This window comes from Leopardus geoffroyi, chromosome A3, assembly GCF_018350155.1.
Source record: "Leopardus geoffroyi isolate Oge1 chromosome A3, O.geoffroyi_Oge1_pat1.0, whole genome shotgun sequence".
NCBI lineage: Eukaryota > Metazoa > Chordata > Mammalia > Carnivora > Felidae > Leopardus > Leopardus geoffroyi.
Genome location: NC_059336.1, coordinates 13,442,785 through 13,455,327, shown reverse-complemented (window position 1 = coordinate 13,455,327; position 12,543 = coordinate 13,442,785). Strand labels below are relative to the sequence as shown.

Here is a 12,543-nt window from a genome sequence, read left to right as displayed (position 1 = left end):
GATCCTGGCTTTTCACTTAACACTCATAATCGAAGGCTTCCTTTAAAAATAATATTTAAGCTTCAGAAAGCAAGTCCAGTTAAGTAAAATCTCAAATGACAGGACAGACGGGCCGGGGACGCTGCAAGTTTTCTCTTGCTCCGTGAGGACCGCGTCTCACTCATCGAGCCTGCCTGAGCCATGAAGGCTCACGAACGGTTTGGCTGGATCGAATTAGACCAATAAGCCTCGGTAGGGTCTGTCACAGCCTATCTGACCGAACGACACGTGCAAACAAGACTGGCTTCTGTGTGCTTCTCCTTCTCTTATCCTTCTGGTAAAGAAGGCAACCCAAGACCCCGCCGGTCTCCAAGGATCACCCAAACACAGGGATTTTACCCACTTTGAAAATGGATTGAGAACTGAGGCTACTTACTGAGCACTGTGCCCGGGAACCAGTTCCCCTGGGCAGCCGACACTTCTGAGTGACAGCTCGGGGAAGGGTGTCAGATGCATGTGAGAAAAGAGAAAATGAACGTACAGCCTCCCCTCCCCCTGCCCCAACCTCGCAATCGGGACACAGGACGAGCCCCTCTTCTGTCTGGGTCCCGTAACGGTTCTCTCAACCAGACCCTAATTAGGATGGACGGCTGTTCTCCACCCGGGACTGGAAGGAAGCCTGGAATTAGCTCAGTCGAGAAGTCTTCAGCCCTGAGAACCGTCAGAACTGCCGCACGGATGAGCAGAAAATAGCAGATGATAAATTTTTTAGGACCACCCTCTGTGTGCCAGTTGTAGTAGACTGTGAGATAATGTGCTGGCCTTTTTGGGAACATGCATTATTGATCTGGGTCTGTCTAGTGGTTTATAAAAAGCCCACCATCCCTCTCCCCACCCCCCCCCCCCCCCCCACCTTCCCATCCCTCACCTCCTGAGAGCCGCACAGCCTCCTTCAGAAGCCGGTTCTGCTGTGGGAGGGGTGGGGGCTCGAGCGTGGAGGGAAGGTTTGCACCGATCTCTGCAGGGTGGTGCTGCTGGGTGGGAGCTGACAGACGCCAGCTCTCAATGCCCCGAATCCACTTCCTGGAATTTATCTTTCAGAAACGCTTGCTTGCGTGCGCGAAGATGCATGTAGAAAGACATTCCCAGCAATGATATTTGTGACAGCGAAAACCAACTAACACACACGCTAACAATCTAGAAGCCACTCAACAGCCATTCCAGGAGACTGGTTAAGTAGAGCAGTGGTTAAGACCAGGGGCTCTGGGCTTAGATCTTGTTTGGCCATGCTCTGGCAGCGTGGCTGTGACCTTGGATAAGTAACTCCATTTCCCTGTGCCCTAATCGCTCCCTCTGTAACCCCTGCTCTCCTCCTTCCTGTGTCCTTACCATAGATCCTTTTTTTCTTTTTTTTAAATAGGCTTCACGCCCAGGGCAGAGCTCAACGTGAGTCTTGAACTCACGACTCTGAGATCAAGACCTGAGCTGAGATCAAGGGTCACCCAGGCAGCCCTGATCCTTTTTTTTTATATTTGCATATCCTCTTGGTTTCATTCAGGAGTCACAGATGTAAACTTGTAATCACTTGGTGACACGTAGCTTAGCTGGATCATGCTGCTACGGCAAAAACGTGTTGCTCCTAAACGTGGCTGTTCAATCGCTCACCTTGGTTCAGGCCCCAAATCTAGGAGGTGCCCTTGATCTTCCTCTTTTCTGTAGCCCCCACATTCAACCACCCACTGGTGCCTCATTGGTGCCACTGCTCCCACCCTGGTCCATGCTCCCGTCATCACCTGCCCAATTCGTTCATGCCTCCGACTAGGGCTACCTGTCTCTGCTTTTGCTCTCGGCAAGCCAGTTGCAACGTAACAGCCAGAGGGATCCTGCTGGAATCTAAGTCCGCTCACGGCCCCCTGCTAAAGGCTCCCTAATGCATATCCATTTCACTAAGAAGAAAACCCTAAACCCTCGTCACGGCCACAAGGCCCCTCATGACCTGTTCTCAGTCGACTCCTGGCCTCCTCTCTTTCCGCTTCTAGCCCGGCTCCCTCCAGCCCACAGGCTTTCTCCGTCTGTCCGAACCCGCCAAGTTCATTGCTAACTAACATGGTGTCTTTGCCTCTGCTGTTCTCTTGACCTGGAATGCCCCTTTCCCTCTAGCTCCCAGCACGGTGCACTGCACAAAGTGGATGCTTAATAAATTATCTGCTGAATGCATGAGTGGACGTTCCCGGAGTCTTGTACTCCTGGGCATGACTGCCGTCGAGGGGCCCCATGAAGCAAGACCATTGTGCTCTGAGATCCAGGCGCTGTCTGCAAAATTCCCCCAGAAACAAAACTTGCATCCTTATGGCCATGACCTATGGACTCCCCATGGTTATCCAACACGTTTCCAGCTAAATGCTGCTGGAGAGATCGGGATTATACGTGTGAAATTGTCAATAAAAGTTCTGGGCTTTGATTGCTTCCTGGCTGCAAGTTCTTTTTGCCCTTGATAACCTCCCTGAGAAAAATCTATACTTGTAATCATTAATACAAATCATTATAAGGAGCAGCTTGGATGGCTATAAATCACCGCTTCTTAGCAGTTAAAAAGACTCGTGTGTGCTTTTAAGACTTCACCACATTCTTAGGTTTGGCTGCAAAGGCTTTAAATTTGTTGCCGCCAGTAATACTCAAACGTCCTTTGACAGTGGATAGAGGCTAAAAGCCCACCCCTCACCTGGCCAACCACTGGCACTCTTGACCGCAACCCGTGACAGCCTCCGAGATATGGCTCCAGCCTCTCTCTCCGGTCTCCGATTCCATCCCCCTGCCCCAAGCTCCAGCCCCATCTGGCTCCTCGCTCCTGCCTCAGGGCCTTTGCACATGCTGGCTCCCTTGCTTAGAAGTCTTGTCCCAGATCTTCACGATACACAGCGCTGATGGTTCGAAGAGAAATTGCAGAAGCAAAATGCACAAGGATGTGTGCTGTCCAATACGGCAGCCACAAGCCACAGGTGGCTACCGAGCACTAGAAAGGCGGCTAGTCCTAAATGAGACGCGCTCTTGCCGAGAAGTACATGCCAGATTTCAGAAACAATATAAAAACTGTAAACAATCTCATTGACGACTTTCTGTATTGACTACACGTTGAGATGATTATCATTCGGACAGACGAGGTTAAACAAAAGATGTGATTAGTTTCACCTGTTTTTAAAACTTCAAAAAAAGCGTAGCCACTAGAAAACTTTAAAATTATTTGTCATTTGCATTCGTGGCTCGCATTATATTTCTCTAGGGCAGTTCTGTATAGGGTTTACTGGTGGAGAAACGGAACCCCCCAAATCAGTGAATTCGGCGGGGGGGCGGGTGGAGAAGACACAAGCTAGGGAGAAAGAAGGTTTACCCTGGGAAAGCCCCCCAGAGGTGAGCTGGAAATACAGGTGGAGTTTCCCACCCCCCCCCACCCCGCCCCCCAGGAGAGCAGAAGGTCCAGCTAGGCTGAACTGTGCATGGCTCACTCTTGGTGGCCTCACTTGTGAGGCTCCTCCTCGTGCAAGGAAACACGTGGTGGGCGAGAAAGGCCTCGTGCAAACGCGGCGCCCGCAGCTCAGGTGGACCAGACGGGAGGGTTTACGCAGTGGGGCAAGGAGCGGCCGGGGGTGCTCGTGTGGGGGATAAAGGCGCTGAGGTTGTGAGCTCAAGGGGCCCTGGTCACACCTGGCCGTCGGTACAAGAGAACTAAACCCCGGCGAGGGTCCCCGTCCTCACCCGCTTTACCCGGAGCCAAAGCACTGCCAGGGGAGGGAGTCCCGACCAGAGTCGGCCAAGCTCATCCACCGGAGGCTCCATCTTTGCGAACAGGGTCGGGTCACTAGGAATAGCGTCCACCCTCCCTGTCCCTGGATGCCACCGAGGGACGCCGAGCCCACCCAAAGCTGGGGTTAAGATTAGAGGGGCAGGGCCCACATGTGCATGTGTGGGCACACACACGTACACACACACACACACACACTCCGGCTGGCTCCTTCTTCCTGTCAGTGTCAGCTCAAACATCACCCCCTCCGGGAGCCCCTCCAGGATTAATTACCGATCCGCAGCAGCTCCCGCCGCCCCATCCGGCACAGCACTCTCATTCCCCTCCCCTGCGCATTTCTCCCTTCTCGAGATTACTTTATGTGCGGTCTTGGAGCGGTGATTATCCGTGCCCCTCGCTCCACGAGAGTGGATGCAATGTGCCTGTCTTACCCATCACTGAAGTGCCAGGCCCTGCGAGACTGCTTGGCACACAGCAGGTACTCAGTAGCAGCTGGGGGAAAATCACGAACTGGTCTATACATCTCTTCTCCTTAAGACTTTTGGAGAAATCCAGCTGCCTTAGGGGTAAGTTGGAGACCCCTAACCCTGAGGCCCAAGCTGCAAATGCACACGTGTGGGTCAACCCCACCCCCCACCCCCTCCCCCCCGTGACTTGGTCTTAATCCACTAGACGTGAGCTCCACAGGTCTACACAGCCGACCTGCGTCAGGAGCCTCAGGCCCAGGACAGGGACCCTGGGTAGGCAGTGCCTGCTGGCCAGCTGCTTACCGAGCTCCACGTCCTGGTCGTCCGTCAGCACCAGGATGATGTTGGGGCGGATGTTCCTGCGGTCCCTCTGGAACCTGCCTTTGAGGCGGTGGTGTGACAGGAAGGCCGAGCTTCCGCCCAGGAGAGAGAAGACGGCGGCGGAGAGCAAACAAAGCAGGAGGCCGGGGGATGCCATCTTCCACGTGGCTGGCCCGTCGCCTCTGGCGGGACGCAGGGGCCTCAAGTTGCGTCTCGTGGATTTGCTTCTTCTCCCTTCTTCCCGCTCTACTCACGGATCTAGAGTAGGAGGAGAAGAATCAGGTCAGTCTTTACGTAAAGGCCGCCTGACGGCTGGGCTTGCATAATGATTTCTGGCACGGACAGCGAGGGCGTCTCTGATCGGGGGTAGCCACAGCCGAGAAAACCTAACTCGGAGAAAGTTACAAGCAGAGGATTCGCAATCCGCTCGGGCCACAGAGTGGCCGGAGAGCCTTCTCTGACCGCTTCTGCAGACAGACCCCCGCCCCCCTCCCTGGACCGGCGATCCTCTGAATGTGCTGGCGGCGGCCCACGTCCAAGGTCGGATGACCAGCAAGCCCCAGAACCATCTGACCCGCTCGACAGACAGATCAGCCCCAGAGAAAGGAAAGGAAGGAGCCCAGTCTGGGGGAGCTGATATTTCTGGATGTCCCCCCTCCGCCGGCACCGGGGGGTTGAGGTGAGCCGGATGGAACCCCAGCTCTTGGGCGGCGTGTGGCCCAGGGAGGGATGTGCAGGTGTGGCACTGAACAACTCCGTGCGTCGCTCACCCTCCGGGTGTCCCCACCCGGCCAGCAAGGAACCTTGGTTTTCCCACGGATAGAATGGGGACACGAGGGCGTTACGGGAGCCCCAGCCAGTGGGGGTGGGTGTGAAGGCCCCCCCGCAGACAGACCCCACAGCTGGGCAACTCATTCGCACTGGCTTTAAGTGGCAGAATAAACACGACAGAGGAGAATGTTGAGGGCTAAAAAGCCATGGGGGAAGAGCCGTCAGTCGGCTGCGACCTCGGTCACCCCTGAACCCCGGGTCGGACGGGCTCCCCAGCGAACTGGGGGGAGAGAAGGCAGGATGGCGAATCTCGGCTCGAGCGGGTCTGATCTGGTTCTGCTCCTTGCTCTCTGTGGTCATTTTTCTACTTCTTGAGGAAATGAGCCTTCAGGTCCTTCCACATATAGACTTCTGGTCTCATTTATTTAAAATGAGAGAGAGCGAGAGCGAGAGAGCGAGAGTGAGAGCGCGAGCAGACCTGTCAGGAGGAAACCAAGCTCATTGGAGGTGGGCTGCATGACCTTGAAGGATTGTTTGCCAGCCCCCCCCTCCCCCGCCACTGCCGGCCCCAAGTCACAGCTCGGGGAACTCATCGAGGGCTCCGGTCCGCAGAAGGGGACGTGCCGCTACAACGCCCCTCGCAGAGGTCCCCCCACTTTCCCTCACGGCGCCCCCACCCTCCATTCTCTCCAGGACGGCCAGCAGGATCTTCCTAGGATGGAAATCCCGTCTTATTCCTCCGCAGGCCTGGCCCAGGCCGAGACCAGCAAGGGGCTCAGGGCGCAACACGGAGGGGACGCTCACTCCACGTGGTGCCGGTGCAGGGCACTCACCTTCGTCCCAGTTCTGTCCCTCACCTGCTCGGACTGTCCCTCAGCTTCTCTGCTCAAGGAATACAAGGCGCACTCCATGCCAGGGCCCACAGGGGACCCAAGTGATCCAGCCCCAGCCTACCTCTCCTTAGTCCTGCCAATCGCTCCCCAGCCCCACCGGCTTCTTTCTGTTGCTCGGACAACGCAAGCTTGCTCCTGCCCCAGGGCCTTTGCATTTACTCTTCCTCAAGCCTGGAAGAGCCCTCTCCCAGATTTTCTATGCTGGGCTCACTCTCCTCTGCTAAGTCTCGGCACAAACGTCACCTCCTCAGAAAGGCCTGCCCTGATTGCCCTGATCTAACGTGGTGCCCCCACCTGAGACACCCTCTGTGTTTTATGACCTGTTTTATCCTCATAGTCCCTACTGCGACCTGCAATTATCTTATTTGCCCAGTTCTCCCCACTAAAGGGTCAGCTCCACGAGGGTAGCAAAGAGGCCTGTGTTATGCACAGCTCGGTCCCCAGCACCTAGGCTAAGCCTGGTACATAGTAGGTGCCAAATGAATATTCAGATGGCTAAAGGAAAGGAGATCTTGTCAAGGTCTTCTGAGTCCTGCAGAGGGAGGGACGTGGGGCTGGGCAGGGCCATGCGGTAACCCCGGTCTGGAGGCTCGGAAGCATCGCCGACCCCCCCGTCCCCCAGGAAGGGTCCCAGGGTGGGCTGCTCCCTCCCTTTGATCCATTTGCCACCCTGCTCTGGGCCCCAGGAAGCCACTCTGACCTCTGCAGACTGCACCTGCCTCGTCTCCTGCTTCCTGCTGGTTCTCGCCTCTGCTGGGAGGCTGCCGGGCAGGGGGAGGTAGGAAATCAGGCTCCTTATTCCCCTCTGCCCCCTCCCTGGCACCAGCGGTGTCCCAGGGCCTCTGTCTCTCTAGTCTGGCCACTGTTCCACTCGCCTCCAGTCCTGGGGGCACCTCTCCCTCCTCTTGCCCCTGCAGGCTTGTGGGTAGCGCGCCTCCCCTCCCTTGCTGGCTCCTTCCGGGTGTTGCAAGATTCCTCGTTTGCTCTCTTAACCCAAACTGCCTCTGGAAGTGGTGCCTCCGATGGTCACTGCCCAGGGCAGGCTGAGAGCAGGAGCACGTTCCATGGGGTACTCCCCCCCCCGTCCCCACCCCAGGGGCCTCCGACAGGCCATCTGTGCAGATCGGGGAGATGCGGATCACGTTCTCAGGGGAGCTGACCTGGGAACCGGGACTTTCACAGGACCCGAGGGCAAGAAACGGCTCCCGTCTCGAGACCTCTCGACAGCCGGAGCCACCGCATCAACTGTGTATTGAGTACCTGCCGTGTGCCACACGGCGGGATGGTTACGACACGGATTCTGGAGCCACTTGCTGAGGGACCCCGGGCAGATAGCACCTCTGTGCCTCGGCTTCCTCATCTATAAAATGGGTGTGAAGGACGAAACGGGTTAATACAGGGTGCTGAGCCTGCAGCCTGGCGCACGGAATTAACCAGAACACGTCACACAAAGTACACCTTCGCCGGACGATGATCCCTGTGGCCGTGGCTGGGCTGTGACGGGCACATTCTGCCTGCAGAACCTCCCCCGCTCCCAACAACCCCTAGTGCTGCCCCCACGTCACAGTTGAGAACTGAGCTTAATCACCGTCCTAAGGTTCCCCAGAGAGAAAACGGCAGAGATGGCCTCACCCCTGCTCCCCTGCCGGCTCAGCGTGCCCCCCGCCCCCCTGCACATTTCCCAACCTCCTCTGTTCCAGTGCCAGAGCCCCCGTTCCTGCTACATCTGCGCAACCCTTCCCCTGTGAAATGGCCTCATTTAAAAATAAAAACACGAATACATGTTTTTGAAAAAGACTTTCTATCCCAGGGTCAACGGAAAATCGGCAGCCCTTTTCCATCAAACTAACTCACACAAAATGAAAGAAAGCAGACACTTAATGCAGCCTCACGGCTTCTAGTTCCTTCCTAAGGCTGTGAGCCGAGCCCTGGGCCTGTCTGCTCTCCCCGCCCCTGCACACGCTCTCTTTTTTAAGGGAGACCAGCAGGTGTTGGAAGGGGTCAAAGGGCATCAGCACCGTGCCAGACGTTCTGCTGGGGGCGGGTGGGGGTGGGGAGTGTGAGGCTGGGAGAGGATTGAAAAAAAGCCACGCTCCATCATCTCATCGGTCCCTGAGTTACCCCAAATCGTGGGGTGGTGCCCAAATCATGTTGTTTATCAGCCTGTGTCCCACCTGCCCCTGGAAATACACCAGGATGCTTTGCGCTTTAACTGATGTGCCAACCAGCCCCACGGCTTTGTCTGTGAAACGCACACTCCTGTTCCTTCAGACAGACATCAGGCCCTAAGACGACAGCGAGCGAATTTCCAAGGGAGGCCCCACAGGTGTCATCTATCAGAAACAACAACAGCAAATGCTTGCTGAGAGCCTGCGATGCTCCAGCCCCCGCGACACGTTCTACGTTTCCTCCGCATCTCTGCGCCTCGATATTATACCCGTTTGATGGATGAGGAAGGTGAGGCACCGAGAGTTAAAAGTACTTTTCCATGATCACGTGGTTAAAGCAGCAGCAGACACGGGTTCAAACGCAGCCTGGCTTGGCCGGGCTGCTCCACCAGAACCTCCTGGAAGCAGACTGCTGGGCCAGTTCGGGAGTCTCCCAGCCTCAGTTTCCTCACTTGCAAAACGCAGCAGGCGGTGGCCAGGTGTCCTCCGAGGGTCTTTTGGGCTCCGGGCCTGTGCCGTGGAGGGAGGTATGGAGCTGGGAGCTGCAGCCCGGATGGGGAGCCCTGGGTCGGAGGGTGGGCGCAGCTGGGAGACGCGGGTCAGCTGGACTCTGTTCCTGGCACCCAGGTTGGTTCTCTCATGCCCTCCCCCCCCCCACCCCGTTCCCAGGCAACTACAACCCACCGGCCAGGATGCTCCCCCTCTGGATGGGAGGCAAAGCTCTGTACTCAGAGACTTGAGAGTAACAGGAGCTAATTATTTCATCAGAAGGTCGATTTTCGATGAATTCCCCCAGCGCTGACTTCCCCTGGCTTTGTGCCAGCCTCTCTCCGGATGCTGAAGAAATCAATTAAAAATGACACAAGGGAACCTGCCTCCATTTTTTTCCTTCTTGGTAAAGAATTCAATGTGGCTGAACAGGAATCCGTATAGCACCAGTGGACTGACGTTCTGTCCGTCCCTCGGAGACTTCCTCTCACACCCACCAGCTCGCCGCAACGTCCATCTGGCTCCTTCTCTTTGTCCTGTGTCTTCTCGCCGACCTTGGCAAAGGCTTCCCAGCCCAGAAAGGCAGCTCCAGAAACGACTAACGTCCCAAGTGTTCAGCAACATCACTCCTGCTTCTAGATTTATCTGTTAATCTGCAGAGAGGAACAAGTCCCCGGTGGGGGGGGGGGGGGGGGCGGGGACCGATGACCCCCCCCCGGCCCCATGCACCATAGCTTCGGGGAGCCTCCCTAGATCTCACCCAGGCCCTGTCCAGAAAGACCCAGATGGTACTCTTCCTGTGCGGATCCCCAAATTCAACGAGAGTAGCCGAGAGCGGCCTGGGAATGACCGGGCAACTGTGGGGGTGGGAGAGGAGGAGGTGGCCAGAGGCAGAACAAGGCACTGACCGGATGGAAGAACCGGGAGAAGGGGCGAAAGGGGACTGCGGGGTGTGGAGAGATGCCCTGTGTGCTGGGGCCAGGTGGTCCAGACAGCCCGACCGCTCGGTCTCCCCTCATTTACCTTACAAATACGGATTTAGGGCCCTACTGTGTGCGAGGGAGTATAACAGCCTCCCACTGGTCTCCCTGTTTCTATCCTCTCCTCCTTCTATCAAGTAGCCAGAGGATCCCGTTAAAACGAAACAGGACGTCTCCCTCCACTGAAAAGCCTTCAAGGGCTCCCATCTCATGCAGAATAAAACCCCAAGCTACCCAAAAGGCCAACGAGCCCCTACGGTCTGTCCATCCCCTCTCTGACCTCATCTCCCAGTCTCCCCCTTGTCCACCCGGCCTTCAGCCACACGCCCCTCTCTACTGTTTCTTGCACATGCCAGGCATGTCCCCACCCCAGGGCCTTTGCACTTGCTGTTTCCGCTGCTTGGAGACATCATCCAGATATCTTCAAGGCCCTTTCCTCACCTCCTTCTGGTTTTTGCTTACATTTTCTTTGTAGGTCAGAAATAAATCTCTTCCCTTCCCGCTGGCACTTCCCACCTCTGACAAACTTTGGTATTTTATTCATTTCTTTCTTGATGGTCCTTTTCTCCCCCCCCACCCCCACCCCCACTAGAATGTCAGCTCCCTGAGGGGCATGGATTTTTGTCAGCCTTATTCACGTCTGTATCCCCAACTCCTAAAACAGAGCCTGACACACAGCAAACACTCAAGGTATTTACTGACTTGGCCAAGAATTTTCTCCCTCCTGGACAGTACTCCAGCTCTGGTTGGGGGGTCACGGCCACCCCCTTACCGAGCTAGGTGCCATCTGAATGTAGAGCTGAACATGTGACCCACGTGGAACCAACCAGCACGGTCCGTCTCTCTAGTTCCAGTGACTGGCCCAGAGACAGACATGTGACCCAGGCCCGGCCAATGGGAGAGGGTAGGTGGGGGGCTGGGCGCTGACAGCAAGCCAGCCCTGCCAGCCAGCGGAGGCTCAGAGGGGACGCCGGTGACACCGGGCTGAACCAAGTTGCACCTTGTGGCCAGTTACAGGCTCAAGCTCACACACTTTCGTTGCTTCAGTTAATGTGAGTCGGGACTGTCCTTTGCAACAGGAAGCACCAGGCCCAACCCAGTAAACGCCCTCAAGGAACAGTGACGAAGAACTACAAACTTATGGGGTGCTTCTCACAGGCCCCACCCTGGGGGGTTCATTCGTGCTCTCTGGCTCCCGGTGGGGTTTGGGCAAGGGGGGACACTGCCAGGGGGTGGCCCGCCCAGCTGCTGGGAACTGACCACTTCCCTCTATCGCCGCTGGGGGCCGCCGTGGCGGGTGGCCCTCTCCGGGTTCCAGCAAATGCTCCCCACCGTGCCCAGTCCCAGGGCTCTGTATTACTCATTTTCTTATATTCTGCTCATGCCTTTGTTGGAGGCCACGATCTGTTTCCTGCGGGGCCCTGGATGGATAAAGCAAGCAGACCTCACGGCTGAGCTCCACGCCCCGACATCCTGACCCCCCCCAGCCCTCTCTGGCCTCCTAGGCTCACTTGGAAACCCAGGAATGAGGCAAGAAACTGAGGTTAAGCGCGTTGCGCAAACAGGAAGAAGGGGAAAAAACCCCTGCTGGCCTGGGGAGGGGGCAGTCAGAGGGCTGCCTGGAGGAGGTCTTACGGAGTCAAGTTTAGGAAGCCTAAGGGGAAGGAAGCTCGGAAGAGTCCCCAGGGTTTTTCTGAATTAGAGGGTGGAGGACAGGGTGCATCAGGCAGGGCAAATGGCCTGAGCAAACGGCAGGCAGAGTGGGAGGGAATGTAAATGTGTGGTCCCGAACTTCACAAGACCAGAAGTTGTCTAGACAGGGGACGACACAAGTACATCTGTTAAACCTGACACTCCCCTGGTAGCTCTTCTTCTGGGCCGCGGGTTTTTCCCAGCCTTCTCTCTGGGCTGTCCAAGAAACGACAGGAGCGCCTGTAACCTATGGGCCCAGGTTGTGCGTTCCCTACCCCCGGGCCAGGGCATCTGGTGCTCTCGGTGCCTGTTCTTGGAATTCTAGCCGGAGGCACGCACAGGACAGGATGCAGGACAAGAGAAGTCTTTCAAAGGGAGGAGGGAAGGATCAGGTTTCAAGACAAGGGCTCAGGCTCTAGAAAGCAAATCAGGGCAGAAAGAAAAGGGCTTAAAACTCCATTGCCGCCATAACTATTCATTCAACAAGAAATCCTCAAAGGCCTACTATGTGCCAGGCACAGTTCCTGGCACGGTGGATAAAGCAGTGGGGGGGGGGGGGGCGGAAAGTCCCTGTCCTCGAGGAGCTGACCTTCTAAGCAGTCAACACATCCAAAGCCAGAGTTGAAAAACTCCAGCTAGAAGTGAGAAGTGTGAGAAAACAGGGCTAGAAGGAATGGCAAACCACGGTGTGAACTCTTAGGACAGGGCCTTGGAGTGGAGTTAGAGCTCAAAGACAGTTTAGAAACAATGTATTCAAGGTCTTGGAAAGCCCGGAACATCACAAGGTTTCGCCTGTAACCTGAGTGGGTGTTGGAGAGGCCGCGTCATTCACGTGCCCAAACATCTGAGCATCTATGCGCAAGTCTTGTTTCATGATCAGAGATAAAAAGCAGACACACATCTCACGGAGCTGACAGGGTAGAGAAAGCCACGCAGATAGATACGTGCTAAAATGTGGCAGGAAATGAATACAGAAGGGTGGAG

The 12,543-nt window shown here is 56.2% G+C and overlaps 1 protein-coding gene across 3 annotated transcripts in view; it reads right to left on the bottom strand.

Moving 5' to 3' along the window:
- SULF2 (sulfatase 2) overlaps positions 1-12,543 on the bottom strand; it is a 119,153-nt gene that overhangs the window by 86,746 nt on the left and 19,864 nt on the right. For all 3 annotated transcript variants that reach the window (XM_045444322.1, XM_045444323.1, XM_045444324.1), the window contains exon 2: positions 4,549-4,824. In XM_045444322.1, the coding sequence (XP_045300278.1) occupies positions 4,549-4,723 (175 nt within the window). In that variant the 5' untranslated portion in view covers positions 4,724-4,824. The remainder of the gene's footprint in view (positions 1-4,548; positions 4,825-12,543) is intronic.